The 15,902-nt window shown below is 39.6% G+C and overlaps 1 protein-coding gene across 1 annotated transcript in view; it reads left to right on the forward strand.

The window, feature by feature from the left end:
* Positions 1 to 15,460, forward strand: part of LOC126473451 (spondin-1) — a 223,431-nt gene extending 207,971 nt beyond the window's left edge. Inside the window, exons 10-14 of the mRNA XM_050100507.1 lie at positions 4,693 to 4,924; positions 8,001 to 8,202; positions 12,647 to 12,817; positions 13,346 to 13,524; positions 14,777 to 15,460. Of these exons, the coding sequence (XP_049956464.1) occupies positions 4,693 to 4,924; positions 8,001 to 8,202; positions 12,647 to 12,817; positions 13,346 to 13,524; positions 14,777 to 14,869 (877 nt within the window). The 3' untranslated portion in view covers positions 14,870 to 15,460. The remainder of the gene's footprint in view (positions 1 to 4,692; positions 4,925 to 8,000; positions 8,203 to 12,646; positions 12,818 to 13,345; positions 13,525 to 14,776) is intronic.
* Positions 15,461 to 15,902: the final 442 nt, after the last annotated feature.

Below are 15,902 nucleotides of genomic sequence, written 5' to 3' on the forward strand. Positions count from 1 at the left end.
CCTTAGACCCGTCGTAAGTAGTGCAAAGTCTCTATACCAAGCGAAGCTGGAGCAAAGTGTCCCGGCCGTCTGCTCTTAAGAACTGTGCGAAAGTGGGGCGGCGCTCGTAGAGCTGCACAGCGTCAGCTAGAGGCGCTGTGGTCGGCGAAGATCTTCCACTCTCGTAGTGCCAACCTACCAATGGGCACCTACGCTGTGACATCGTAGTTATCGATACCACAGATTGGACTGACGGATGACATCGAAAAAGTACAAAGGAGGGCAGCTCGTTTTGTATTATCGTGAAGTATGGGAGATAGTGCCACAGACGTGACACATCAATTGGAGTGGCAATCATTAAAACAAAGGCGTTTTTCGTTGCGATGGGATCTTCTCATGAAGTTTCAAATCAACAGTTTTCTCCTCCGATTGCGAAAACATTCTACATAGGGAAAACTGATCATTACGATAAAATAAGAGAAATCAGGGCTCGCACAGAAAAAATTAAGTACTCGTTTTTCCCGCGTGCCGTCCAATAGTGGAACTGTAGAGAGACAGTTTGAAGGTGGTTCATTGAACCCTCTGCCAGGCACTTTATTGTGAATAGCAGAGTAATCACGTAGATGTAGATGCCCAAAGGAGTCTGCTTCAGGTTGCCCACAGTGGACTTAAATTGAGCAGCCAAATCCTCTTAGCAGGTATCTTTATCTATCAATCTTCTATAAAGGCTTAGACCTCTGGGCTGTTCCTTTGAACACTCTCATGAATGCAGCTTAGCTTCTTCTCTTCTGCAGTGTCATCTCTGGGCCGGCCGGAGTGGCTGAGCAGTTCTAGGCGCTACAGTGTGGAACCGCGCGACCGCTGGTTCGAATCCTGCCTCGGGCTTGGATGTGTGTGATGTCCTTAGGTTAGTTAGGTTTAAGTAGTTCGAAGTTCTAGGGGACTGATGACCTCAGAAGTTAAGTCCCATAGTGCTCAGAGCCATTTTGTCATCTCTGGTGTTAACCTCAAACACACAAAAAGTGGCCACATTAGTATGTTGAAAGAAAACATATCATTCCAACAACAGGCATTGACATCTAGTGTTGTTGTAGCTTGCCTATGTTGTGGTTCATGAGATGAACATTAATTATGCTTGCATACAGCACCATGTTGTCCACATACAGTAGAAACTGGAAGTAAAGATGTGTTGGCAATCAGCTGGGCACAGAGTGAACAACAATGTATCAACCATCAGACCTTGTGGGACCCCAAATAGGATCCACTGCACCGAGGACTGAAGGCGAGTTCATGGATAGATGCCATATATACTCATGGTGTCATTGTCCAAAGACCTTGCTGTGGTCTTGCCTGATGTGCCTTACACGGGCTTCCTGCAGTCATTGTTCTCTGCGAAACAAAACTGCAACATCTCCGCTTACCATGAGTCTTTCTCTTTTCTTATAGAAGCAATTATGGTGCTGATAGATCTTTACAGTTTCTAGGAACAAATAGGTATGATGATTCCTTTCCACAGATAGAACTGTAGTCCAAGATACGACACTTGTAATGTGGTCTGAGGAGCGTACTCCACGAAAGACATGAAAATGTGATGAAACCCAACACATGGAAAAGAAGAAACCCTGAGACCGTCTCTCTGCCATACATCATCAGGGTGATACACTTTGAAAACATAGTATAAAAATAGTACAGGAACTGACTAAGACAATCAATGAGTATCTCAGACCAGCTAAAGACAAATTGGACCCTCTCACATCACGAGACACTTTCTGAATGGCATGCCATTGCAGCAAAGTCTATGTTGGAATAACAAGACCATAAACTCAACTGCACGCTATGATAGATGAAGGAATCAGCCAGTGTTGAGCAGCCATTGAAAAATGCAGACTGTTTATAAAATTTGCAAAAACCCAATTTCCATTTGTTGAGAGAAATTAGAATTACCTGTTTGTCCTGAAAAACCATCAAGGTCTGCAAGCAAGACAACTTCAATAAGACAGACAAAAGCCTTATGTTAGGTGAATATTGGATTCCTAGCTTACAGAGAACAATGACTACAGGTAGCTAGTGAGAAGATGTGGTGGTGATGACCAGAGAAAGGCCTTCAAATAATGCTGCCACAAATTATGTGACCTCGATCTGTGGCTGAATTGTGTCTGTTGTGAGCAGTGGAGGATAATTCTTTGAGAATGCCAGCCACACATGCTGGGAAAACCTCAAATTACCAAACAAACACTAGCCAAATAAATTGAAACAAGTGTCTCCAAGCAATACAACAAAAACTAGATATGAAAATTTCACATTGATGATACTGGTACTGTCAAGGTATTATGATCTCAGAATAGAATGGATAGTAGGAATTTTGAGATGTGGTAATAAGGTGAACAAACTGACAATAACATTTTTGGTGGAGAGGCAAGTCCATTGTTAATCAGTGTTGCACATGCTGCAGCTGAAACAGGACTAAACAATGATTTTTGTGCTGAATGTTTCACATGTTCACCTGTTTTCTTTTTCTCGTGTGTTGCCCTAATATTTTGACCTCTACATACCTGCTACAGCCAAAATTCTCTCTAGTCTGTTTTATATATTTTAGTCTTGGTCAACCTATACTAGTCTTCCCCACTATTGTGCCTTCCAGCATCTTGCTAACTACTCTAGGATGCCATAGCAGATGCCCTACCTACCACTGTCTTCTTCTGGTAAACTCTTCTGTAGATTTCTTCCCTAGTGTTTTCAGTACTTTATTTGTCCACTTAATTTTTCACGTTCTAAACTGGCTCTGCACTTCAGCTGCTTCCAGTTTCTTCATTCCAGATTCCTAGTGTTCTACATTTCATTTTGATGCAAATCTGTGTTTCTGTTGAATATTATCAGGAACTTCTTCCTTATTACTAAATCAATATCTGATCAACAAGACCTTTTTACACCCAGCCAGAAGGCCTGTGTCATTTGTGAACCTTAGCATTGCTGTCTGTCCCCATTACACTTCTATTCCTCTTCCAACAGTTTCTTTCACTTCATTAGTTTTCCAGTAGTAGTGATAACCTGCAACCCTGTATACGATTATTAACCTGGTTATAGACTGATGTTCCTCAGCAGCTCCAACTTTGTAGCCTCTTGCTGAAAACTGTTTATATTTTGAACTACATTGAGGAATAACAGATCCAACACCATTATTTAAGGTTCACTTATTTGCACATTTAATCTGATTAAATCGCACTTGAGCTATAACTGGTCTTCCCTACATTTGTCATGTAATTAGCAGTTCATTGGTGAGAACTTTGTTAATAACTCTCATCTGCAGATATGTCTGCCTGTGTGTGTATACGTGCGGATGGATATGTGTGTGTGTGCGAGTGTATACCTGTCCTTTTTTCCCCGTAAGGTAAGTCTTTCCACTCCCGGCATTGGAATGACTCCCTACCCTCTCCCTTAAAATCCACATCCTTTCGTCTTTCCCTCTCCTTCACTCTTTCCTGATGAAGCAACCTTGGGTTGCGAAAGTTTGAAATTTGTGTGTGTGTTTTTTATTATTTTTATTGTCTCTATCAACATACCAACGCTTTCGTTTGGTAAGTTACAGCTTCTTTGTTTTTAGATATAATTTTCCCATGTGTATATGAATTTTGTGTTTGTTTGTGTGTCTATCGACATGCCAGCACTTTCGTTTGGTAAGTCACATCATCTTTGTTTTTAGATATATTTTTCCCACGTGGAATGTTTCCCTCTATTTTATATATGGGCCCTATATAAACAAAGATGATGTGACTTACCAAACGAAAGTGCTGGCATGTTGGTAGATGCACAAACAAACACAAACATACACACAAAATTCAAGCTTTCGCAACAAACTGTTGCCTCATCAGGAAAGAGGGAAGGAGAGGGAAAGACGAAAGGATGTGGGTTTTAAGGGAGAGGTTAAGGAGTTATTCCAATCCCGGGAGCGGAAAGACTTACCTTAGGGGGGAAAAAAAGGAAAAAAGGACGGGTATACACTCGCACACACACACATATCCATCCACACATATACAGACACAATATATATATATATATATATATATATATATATATATATATATATATATATATATATATATATATATATTAAATTCAGTGCATTAGTGTTTGTAAAATGATTCTTTCATATAGTGTTCATTAAAAAAAAATGACGATCATTACACTTGGGACCTGTGGAATGGTACATTATCTTATTTGTTTGAGTTGTAAATATTTGTCATGTATTATTGTTTAACTGACATGTTCTACATCCTGAAGGACCTCCTTACTATGGATCAATTGGAATGAAAGTAAATCTGATCTAATCTAATCTAACAGATCACTTCATCTAGGGCTCATCAGAATTGAAGCAAAATAACAGACTTCATGCTTGTGCATAGTACATTTTTTATGGTGGTTATACTCTTTCCCATCACTTCCTTTGCTTCAGCTGCCAACAGTCTCACTTGCTGCTGAAAACCCAGTACTTATTTCTCACCTTTTCATCTGGTTTCTCTGTTCTCTTGGTGATTTGTCTTGTTATCTCAACTCCGCCTACTTCTACAGAATGTTTCACCACAGTGAAATCAACAGAAACTACAAAAGTTACTTTATAATCAGATTTGTGTCACATTGCCTCAAAAATACAATAATTTATGAAAGCTGATATTCAGGTGCTAGGTAATGATGATAATTCTCTGTTTTCTTACACAGGGGTGGCCTTGAAGAAGATGGTTTCTTTGTTGAGGACAATGGTGCAATCTGTGGGACAACAGAGTGGGGTCCATGGTCGGAGTGTTCAGTTTCTTGTGGAATAGGTTTCACCATGAGAACAAGAAAATTCCTGGACAGAATGGGTCGCAAGAAATGTCCACATGTATCATTGGTGGAGAAAGACAAATGCATGCTTCCTGAGTGCACTGGTCCACCACCTCCACCTGAAGTTGTAAGTATTCAGCGTTCGCCTGTAGTTCTGCCTCCCTGTAAGGTAAAACCCAATCTCAAAGAAGATTGATTGGAGTAAAGCAGTTTTACACATTACTGATGTTATTGTAAAATTGTAGTCTTGTAGTGCCAGGCTGTTAAGTTTTCCTGTAAAACCTGTCTATGATCTGGTCTACTTGTCATACCTCCTTTTCTCTCTTTTATGTATAAATATGGCTCTTTCACATTTTTAACCTCAAAATTTAGCTGTGCAATATACATAAAAATGTGAGCACACAGTATATGATTTCAGCTGATAGGATTCAATTTTACTTCCCTGATAATACTTACAACATCAGCATCCAAAAATTAATTTTTCTTATTTTCAGTTTTGATGGACGCTGTTGTACTAAAACTTGAAATATGTGCTCAATTTTTAAATACTGTTTGTACACTGAAGCGCCAAAGAAACTGGTATAGGCATGCATATTCAAATTCAGAGAAATGTAAATAAGCAGAATACGGTGCTGCGGCTGGAATTGTCTATATAAGACAACAAGTGTATGACGCAATTGTTGATTGGTTACTGCTGCTAAAATGCAGGTTATCAAGTTTAAATGAGGTTGAATGTGGTGTTATAGTCGGTTCATGAGCGATGGGACACAGCATCTCTGAGGTAGCGATTAAGTGCAGATTTTCCCATGCAACCATTTCAGAGAGTACCATGAATATCAGGAATCCAGTAAAACATCAAATCTCTGACACTGCTGCGGCTGGAAAAAGATCCTGCAAGAACAAGGCCAATGATGACTGAAGAGAATCATTCAACATGACAGAATTGCAACCCTTCTGCAAATTGCTGCAGATTTCAATGTTGAGCCATCAACAAGTGTCAACATGTGAACCATTCCATGAAACATTATCGGGATGGGCTTTCGAAGTCAAAGGCCCATTCGTGTACCCTCGATGACTGCACAATTTTTACGCCTTACCTGGGCCCACCAACAATGACATTGAACTGTTGAACTGGAAACATGTTGCTTGGTCATACGTCTCATTTCAAATTGTATTGGGTGAATGGATGTGTACAGACATGGAACAACCTCGACTCCATAGGCCTCCCTGCATGTTAATAGGGGACTGTTCAAGCTGGTGGAGGATAGGTATGTCTCTGACAGGTGACAGGTACGTAAGCATCCTGTCTGATCACCTGGATACATTCATGTTCATTGTGCATTCCAACGGACTTGGGTAATCCCAGCAGTACAATGCGACATCCCACACACCCAGAATTGCTACAGAGTGGCTCCAGGAACACTCTTCTTAGTTTAAACACTTCCGCTGGCCACCAAATTCCCCAGGTATGAACATTATTGAGCATATCTGGGATGCATTGCAAAGTGCTGTTCAGAAGAGAGCTCCACCCCCTCGTACTCTCATGGATTTATGGAGAGCCCTGTAGGATTCATGATCTCCAACATTAGTCAAATCTGTGCCACATCGTGTTGCAGCACGTCTGCATTCTCACGGGGGCCCTATGCAATATTAGGCAGGTGTATTAGTTTCTTTGGCTCTTCAATGTAATATTGTAAACTGTTGCAAAGGAAAGATGAGTTGATCACAGTGCAGGCTGATATAATAAACATACGACCTTAGTAAAAACAGATTAGCATAGCACAAAGACAATCTCCATTCTATCAGTAGGATTTGCCATTTTGATTTGACCCCTCTTGTGATGTCCTGTGGTACTGGTATGTAAGGATTTCAATATGTATCAGGACTGCAGACATGTTCCTGCAAAAGAAACAAACAATTAATTAAAAACTTTATATTTTTGAGATGATAGTCAAAACTTTATGATCATCCCTTTTATTCTCTTCACAATTTCCTCCCCCCTCCCTATTTTTTAACCTGTAATTGATTCATCATCATTGTCATTTATGTCTGTGTCAACGATTCCAGAATCTTTCAGAATTGTAAGCATACACTCAGCAAACAGCAACAAAAATGATTAATAGGCATTCATCTCATTAATTTTCACTAGTTTTGGGACTGTTATCCAAAAGTGAAACAGTTAATGATTCATGCCCTGTTTTGTAACCAGTTGTCAGACTGACATACTTTTCTATCTGTTGTCAGTTGTTAATACAAAAATGTAGAGAGTAGTTATTTATGCCTAAGCTATTATTTATATATTACTGTAACAGAACCCATTAAATGTCCCAACAAAACATATTGATGTTGCTTGAGGTAATGTGATTGTTGAGGGCAGTAAATGGCTGACAAAACTGCCTGGGTAAATTACACAGTGCAGTGGTTCATTAGAATGCCATAAGAGATCACTGCTCAAATCTTGACAAGACTTCAGTTGTTCCACATCCCTGAAGGCCCATGACAGGATTTCCAGAACACAGTGTAAATGAATGTAAAAATTCTGTGTAATGCAAATTTCAAATAGGGCAAAATAACTCCTCTCTGCATCACATACTACTTTCTGAAATGCCTGTGTCAAAGCAGAGCAGCAGAGTGTTACAAAACTTTGGCTGAATTCAATCTAGAAAGAAAAAGGGTAGAACCAGAGCAAATTCACAGACATTTTTCTACATAAGCTACTTATCATTTGGTGATGATCCCCCCCCCCCCTCAAAAAAAAAAAAAAAACAACAAAAAAAAAACAAAAAAAACCTACCTTCATACACTTTCATCAGTGTCAGCTTTTGCTACTTATTGTGATACATGCTGTAAACAAACATTGCCCCCAAGAACCTGCAGTGAATTACAATATGCCCTGCATATAAATCTGACAGTTGTAGCACTGCTGGTGCCAAATCTCAGCTTGGTGCCCCAAGCAACATCCTTAAATTGACTATGGGTAGAACACAGTTTATGCACTGCATTATATTTCTACACTTCCTTTTCTATTAACAGGATGCTCGGAATAACTTATCCCATGCTTCACAGTTGCTGCAGGGTATTTCACTTTTCTATTGTCTTTTGAATTCCTGAAGAGGGAACCTTTGAGTGTTTCATCAGATCCAAGTAGAATTCTGTGCATCCCTTGTCAGAATCAGCATACAGCAATTGTTACTTTATTTCAGACTGACCCCATGTGTCCAGTGACAGCCTGGAGTGAGTGGAGTCCTTGCAGCGCTTCTTGCGGCAAAGGAGTGAAGCTGCGCACACGGCTTCTGCTGGTGCAGCCTGAGTTGCAGGAGAAGTGCAGCACACGTGTCGAGCTTGTGCAACAGCTGCACTGTGTAGAGGTCCCTGACTGCACATTCGATATGGCTACAGCCAAACGTTAGTCCTGACATTTTATTGTTTCAAATGCATAAACTAACCTTATTAATGTTATTTGTAGATTCTTCCATTACTTCTTGGCAGAACACTTCCATATTAAGGTTGGATAACAAGTACACTGTTTTTGTTCTAATGATCTTATTAATATAACAGTTCAGTTAAATTCACTGAAACAAAATGCTTGCCGTGATTCATTACATTGTAGATTCAACATTTCTGGATGGCCTGAACCAATATTGTTCATGTTATGGGATCTTGGTAATATCAAATGCCACTGCTCCATTCATTTTATTTTAGTGCAATGTTTGGAAATCAATGACAGTGAAGGTTTGAGTTAGGGCTGGAGGTGTGATCAAATAGCTCAATGGTAAAAGTGGCTGCTCATGAAAAGTGGGAAATCCAGGTTCAGCTCAAAGTCTGGCACAGTGATATATTAATAAAATATACAAAGAAACACAATGGTTGCTGTAGATTTCAAGACGATCAGTTCACAAAAATTAAATAGGGATAATGTCTTGCCAATGTCTGCAGCTGGCCAACGTATCCATCTCGGCTGTAGCTGTGATATACCCTGCTGTGTCTTTCTCTTCAGAGGTTCTATCCATAAAGTTTCTGTTTAGCTTGAAAAAATGAAAATGAAGCTGTGATGGACTGCAGCATTTAATTAACCTTTGGACGTGTATAGTATAGCCATGTGTTGAAACAAAGTCTGTGGAAAGCATAGATCAAATTTGAGTCAGAAACTTTCTGTGTATTAGTCATGGGAGTTTATCACTTTGTTACCATATTTCATAGATTTTACACAATAACGCATTAATTTCTGATAATTACAGAATCTTTTTCTGAATTCTCAAGCAGATTCATCTGAAAAATGAAAGGTGTAAGATGTGTGGGTGCATAAATTATTATCAAGTGTTATTTCTCACTATCAATGGAAATGCAGACGTGAAACTGTTTAAATCAATTGATTCCTCTTAGAAGACTGATGAAGAACAAGACAAAAGAAGGCATTAAATTATGATTGTGATAGTACAAGAAAAATAATACCACTCATTTTGACTATGTCATGAGAAACTCTTGATATAAAGGATGAAAGGCAAATACATACAGGGAAATGTAACCAAGTTCACCAAAATTAATAACGTACCAGCGCAAGCACCTGGTCAGAGTCAAAAGTTACAACTGATATTGCAGGAACACAAGATGGGATCTCAAGTTGACCCAAAAGGAATATGCACTGCATTGAGATATACACGGATTAAGTGTGAAATACAAATTTGAGAGCCACAGCTAAAAGAAAATTAAAAGAATTTGTTGACAGATGAGGAAAAAAAGAATGACCTGGAACAAACATTTGCAAAACAATAGCTGAAAGTATCAGGGTAGAAAAATAGGCAATACAGTATTATGTTCTGTGTGATAAGATAGAAACGAGGTAAAAGTAGATCAATAAAAGGCAATGGCATGTAGCAGAGGCTGCTGTATTTAACCATGCTTGAATGATTAGAGGCAATTGCAGGCTGGAGTAACACTTTGCAGATCAAAGTCCTGAATTGCTGGCAATGGCAGAGAGAATCCAGGAATTCAATGGGAAAAAATCACCCCAGTCACTGCAGAATGCCAAGCTGATATTCCCTGGTTTCTCTTAACAAAATCAAGGTAGTTATTACATGACACTGGAATTATCTGATGAAAGTATAGTGGTCATCAACATAAGAGGTGATTAGAATACCACAGTTCTTTACTAGGCATGGGTCTGTTGCAGATGGTGTGCTCCTGCCTTCCTCTGGCCCAAAATGCTACTCATTCATCCAGCTGTATTGGAACTTACCGTTTAACATTAAATCCTAGTCATGATGAAACTTTGCATATTTCATATGTAACAACTGCTGCTAGTAACTTAAAAACCATCTTTGTGATTAGCTATGTGCCTTTCCTCATTTTTGTTTGTTGTTTCCATTGTGGATCTCCAGTTATTGCAATATTTTTTTAAAAATAAATGGCATTTACATTGGATACTAATTTTTATGCTCCTTATGTCTACAACAGTTTTCACTGGACAGTGGAAACCCCAGGTTGGAATGTCAACAATATTTGGAAATGGATAGATTGCTACTCACTGTAAAGGAGACCGATTGATTTGCAGACAGGCACAATGAAAAGACTGTTACACATTTCGCTTTCAGTCAAAGCCTTCTTCAGCAAAGAAAACACACACACACACACACACACACACACACACACACACACACACATTCACACTAGCAAGCACACATAACACACACATGACCACTACCACTAGCAGCTCTGACTAAATGAGACCGTCACATGAATACCAATCTGGAGTGAGGCATGGAAGGGGGAGGGACAGCAGGGTATGGGTGGTGGGGAGAGAATATCGCTGTCTGGCAGGACAGGTGGATGCATTGGCAGAGGGTGGTATAAAAAGAGCATGAGAGAGGGGGGCGGGGGCAGTGGGTGAACCAACAGTGAGCAGGAAAGGAGAGGAGCCGGGAAGGGAAAGGACAGATGGATAAATTGGCAGAGAGTGGCACACAAAGAGGAAGAGGGAATGTGAAAAGGGGGAGAGGTGATAGAATGAGGGGGCAGAAACTGTTGAATAGGGGGTGTGGGGACACTAGGTTGCCGTATGTTGAGGCTGGAATAACTTCAGGAGCAGAGAATGTGTGGTAAGGATAACTCTCATCTATGCAGTTCTGAAAAGTTGGCAGTGAAGGCAAGAATCCAGATGGCCCAGGTTGTGAAGCAACCATGGACATCAAGCATGTTATGTTCAGCTGCATTCTGTGCCACAGAGTGGTCTGATTTGCTCTTGGCCACAGTTTGGCAGTCGCCATTCATCCTGATGGTCAGCTGATTGGTAGCCATATCAATATAAAAAGCTGGGCAATGATTGCAGCAGATCTGGTAAATGACATTGCTGCTTTCACAGATGGCCTGGCCCCTGATGGGGTAGGCTGAACCTGTGATAGAACTGGAATAAAAGTGCTGGATGGGTGGATTGGCCAGTTTGCACCTGGGCCTTCCATAGGAATATGATCCATGTGGCAAGATGTTGGGATTTGGAGTGGCATAGGGATGGACTAGGATGTTGTGGAGGAGGGTGGGTGATGGAACACCACTTCAGGAGGGATGGGTAGGATTTCGAGTAGGATGGCCCTCATTTCAGGGCATGATGATAGATAATCAAAGCCCTGAGAAAGGATGTGGATCAGTTGTTCCAGACCATGCTGGTATTGGGTAATGAAGGGGGCACTCCTTTGTAGCTGGTCCTTTGGGAGTTGTGGGAGGATTGAGTGTGTTTGAGGAAATGGTATGGGACAGCTGTTAGCACACTAGGTCTGGATGCTAGTGCCTGTCTGTGAAGGCCGTGGTGAGACCTTCACCATACTGGGACAGGGAGCTCATGTCATTGCAGATATGCTGCCCACAGATGGCAAGGCTGTATAAGAAAGATTTTTTGGTATGGAAGGGATGGCAAATGTCAAAATGGAAGTACAGTTGGTGATTGGTTGGTTTAATGTGGACAGAGGTGTGGATGGAGCCACCAGAGCGGAGGAGGTCAACATCTAGGAAGGTGGCACACTGGGTTCAGGAGTTCCAAGTGAAGCAGATGGGAGAGAAGGTGTTGAGGTTATGAAGGAATGAGGATAGGGTGTCTTGGCCTTGAGTCTAGATCATGAAGATATTATCAGTGAACCTGAGCCAGATGAGGGGTTTGGGGTTTTAGGAGGCTAAGAATGTTTCCTCTAGATGGCCCATAAACTGGTTGGCTTAGGAGGATGCTATATGGGTGCCCATGGCTATGCTGTGAATTCGTTTGTATCCCTTCCCTTCAAAGAAGAAGTAGTTAAGTGTTAGGATAGTGCTGCATGACCATGGGCACGAGGGATGTCAGTGCATAGTGAAGTGGCATCAGTAGTGACCAGCAGGAAACCAGGAGATAAAGAAGTGGGGATTGTGGAGAGTCAGTGAAGGAACTGGATGGTACCTTTGACATGGGAGGCTAGATTATGGGAAATTGGTTGGAGGTGCTGGTCAATGAGGGCTGATATCCTTTCAGTGGGGGGCACAATAACCAGCTACAATGGATTGTCCAGGATTGTTCGATTCATGAATTTGGGGCGGGGGGGGGGGGGGGGGGGGGGCATGTAGAAGGTGGGTATGCAGGGTGTCACAGGGGTGAGGAGAGAAATGAATTCAGAGGAGATGTTCTCAGAAGAGCCTAAGGCTCTAAGAAGGGATTTTCATTGCACCTGTCTGCGACTCAATGGGCCATCTTTCTGGTGAGTAGCAATCTATCCTTTTCACAATTTTCATTTATTATTTCATGATTCCTAATACAATTTATGACTACCTTCATGTGACAGAACATAATGTCTTTACACTATAATGTGTCTCAAATTTATTTGGACGGTTTCAGAGGTGTGTATGATGGAGCCAGAACCAGGAGTATGTCGTGGGCACTTTCAACGCTGGTATTTTGATGCAAGAAAGGGGATGTGTATTAAATTCATCTATGGTGGTTGCAGAGGAAATAGAAATAATTTCCTAACTGAGAAGGAATGTCAAGATTCGTGTAATGTTATTATTGGTAAGAACAGTTGTCCATCTTCTCTTACTTTTGTTGAGAATTTCTTTCAGATTTTGTTTACATTACAAGCTGATTTTCATGGCATTTACCTCTCATCACTTGAAATTTGCCTTTGTTGCTCATCGCCAGTCCATATTTCAGATCTCTTTCTGTGTGTGTGTGTGTGTGTGTGTGTTGGTGTGTGTGTGTGTGTGTGTGTGTGTTTATAGACACACACATAGAAATTATATGCATTCGTGATGGCAACATGTTCTAAATTCAGAATATGTTTTTTGTTATGTATCTCAGTGTTGATTTTAACAATTAATTGAAAGCAATTGTCAGTAATATCTTAAATGGTGAAAGAGCAAGTGTTTGTCTATTTCCATCACAGAAGAGATTGAACTGTGTTTGATACACCTGCAAACTAGGGATATGATTGAACTACCTGCTTTTTTAATATATAAAAGTTCTCACAATAAAAGCATAAATTTAGAATTGACGCTAATATAAAATGTATGTAATTCTACTTCTGTTCTTAATTTTTAGGAGGAGCACCTGTTCAACCACCAGCTCAGTTTAGTGCCCTACAACAGGATGTGCAACAAAACCAAGAAAACACTATTCAAGGTGTTCCTGTAAACTGCAGGCTTTCTGCCTGGTCACCCTGGAGTAGATGCAGTGTAAGCTGTGGATATGGATTCCAAACAAGGCAGCGCAGGATTCTTGTAAGTTCACAGATGAGTGACTAATGAGTGGGTGGGACGGTCTAGGAGTCTGTTTTGACTATGTTATAACATGTTTTATGAAATGATATCATTTACACACATGTTCAGTTGAGTAGTGCATACTGGTGTGTGTGTGTGTGTGTGTGTGTGAGTGTGTGTGTGTGTGTGAGAGAGAGAGAGAGAGAGAGAGAGAGAGAGAGAGAGAGAGAGAGAGAGAGAATGATCTGTGATCTGACTCAAGACAACTGATAATAATCTGTTACGATGAAACGAGCATGGATGAACATTGGTCCGCCGTATTTTGCACTCACTTACCAAACTGAAGGATGGCTGAAATTTACATTTTCATTCTTTACTCTGTTAAGGGATGATTTTCTAGGGTTATGTTGCAAGTCCACCAGATGATACTTGCAGCAGGAAACAAATGCATTCCTTATTTATTGTGACATCCATAGCCACAGCACTAAACACATACATAAATTTATAATTTTTAGAAAAGTACAGATGATAGTTATGTACTGGGATGTAAATGCCTAAAAGTCACATGCTCTCTCTTACCAATATCAAGTAGAAAACTAATAATTTCCAATCATTCAGAGATAAATAGAAAGCATTTCTCATTAACAATGCCTCTTCTCCCTAGTTTTTGATGTAAAACAGATTGCTTTGACCTTCTAGCTCCCATGTGCATCTTCTGGCACATTACTGGAGTTATGTAAGCACCAGAAGTGACATCATTGATGTAATATCTCAAGTAAGCACCAGAAGTGACACCACTTATGTAATATCACATAAGACAATAGTGTGGAGCTGCTAACCTCTGAGCATCAGTACATGTCAGCTCCACAAATTGTGTGCCATTTTACAACTAGTACATTGTTTTTTGCTACTACTGTCTATCCTTGGTTTGCATTATTTTTTCGTACTTCTTCTTTTCTATTTCCTCCTCTCACTTATTGTTTCTCTACAGCATTTATTGTCAGTTTTCCTTTCTTCCCTAACTCCCTGTCCCCAACATCACTCTCTCATCTCACATTACAGAGGTGCATTCTCACAGGATGCAATCTCTTAGAACTCAGTAGTTCCTTTTCTGCTACATTTTTCTATCTTTATCTTTTTCTCTGTGCTTGTTTTTCATTGATGAATAAGTCCTAAAAGCCTGAAATTGTAATCTGATTCACATCACTGCCAAATGATATCCTATATTTTTTCCATCAATCATTGTAGTAATGTTTTGAAATAAATGTTTCAGACACAATCACAAAATGGCGGTCGGAGATGCCCAACGAGGTTGGTGAGAAGGAAAAGGTGCTTTGCTGGAGTGTGTCCTGTTCCAGATTCATAATTTCATTATGATTTCCTGTGGAGTTTTCTGATAAATGACAAATAGTTTCCATTTCTTACAAAATGTTATTTTATTTTGCTTCTATGACAGAAATAATAAAATAATTGTATTACTTGCATACTGCAAGAAAAAAAAATGTTTTTAATTTAGATATACTACTACTTTTATGAAGGCAAAAATGATTTTGATGGCCATATGTTTTTTAGAAATTTGAAATAGTTTAGTATATGATAATGTTACCAATTATGAATTTTGTATGTCAAAGTGGCTCTTTTTACATTTGGAGTTCTTTGACGGCTACTCCTTGCAGTATGATTTAAGTAATTAGAGTGACGTACCAGCTTGATAGAGTTTTGTTTAAAGTTACCTGGACATTGTGAATGCCTATAAAACAACTGTACTTCAATAGACAAATATATGAAGTAAAATATATTTCTATTTTACAATTAGAATTAATAAAATAGTTTTTATAATTACTGTTTGTATAATAAAGACCTCAAAAAACATAAAGCTTTTTTTAATTGAAGATCAAGTTTTTATGAAAAATTTGTGGATACTGTAAATATGAAATAAAACTACAGTTTTTTATGATGGATTGTATTTTCTCTTAAAAGAGTACTTACTGACATCCAGTGACAATAAACATATGAATCATCAAGACGTGTCAAAGCGCAGAATTTTTATTCAGCTTGGGCCATCTTACTAACATATAACAATCAGTCATTCTCATCATACAGAGTGTTAGTGGTAGACTGGAGTGCTAATTTGCCAAAAGAAAATTCTGTCAAGAAAACTAATAGAAGGTTTGTTTATAAATAACTCATCTGCTACCAGCCACGATTTTCTTTATTTTATTTTTCACACGGCACGTTTTGGGAAATGATTCCCATTTTCAAGTGTGTTTTTTGTGTTTGTTATGTCATTCCTATGTGATGTTGTCGATGTGTGATAGGAATGACATAACATTGCCTCCTGAAAATAGGTACTGGCCAGAAATTCAGTCTTGTAGTATTGTTTTAATGTTAAGATCATA

The sequence above is a fragment of the Schistocerca serialis genome, chromosome 4 (assembly GCF_023864345.2).
Source record: "Schistocerca serialis cubense isolate TAMUIC-IGC-003099 chromosome 4, iqSchSeri2.2, whole genome shotgun sequence".
NCBI classification, from domain to species: Eukaryota; Metazoa; Arthropoda; class Insecta; order Orthoptera; family Acrididae; genus Schistocerca; species Schistocerca serialis.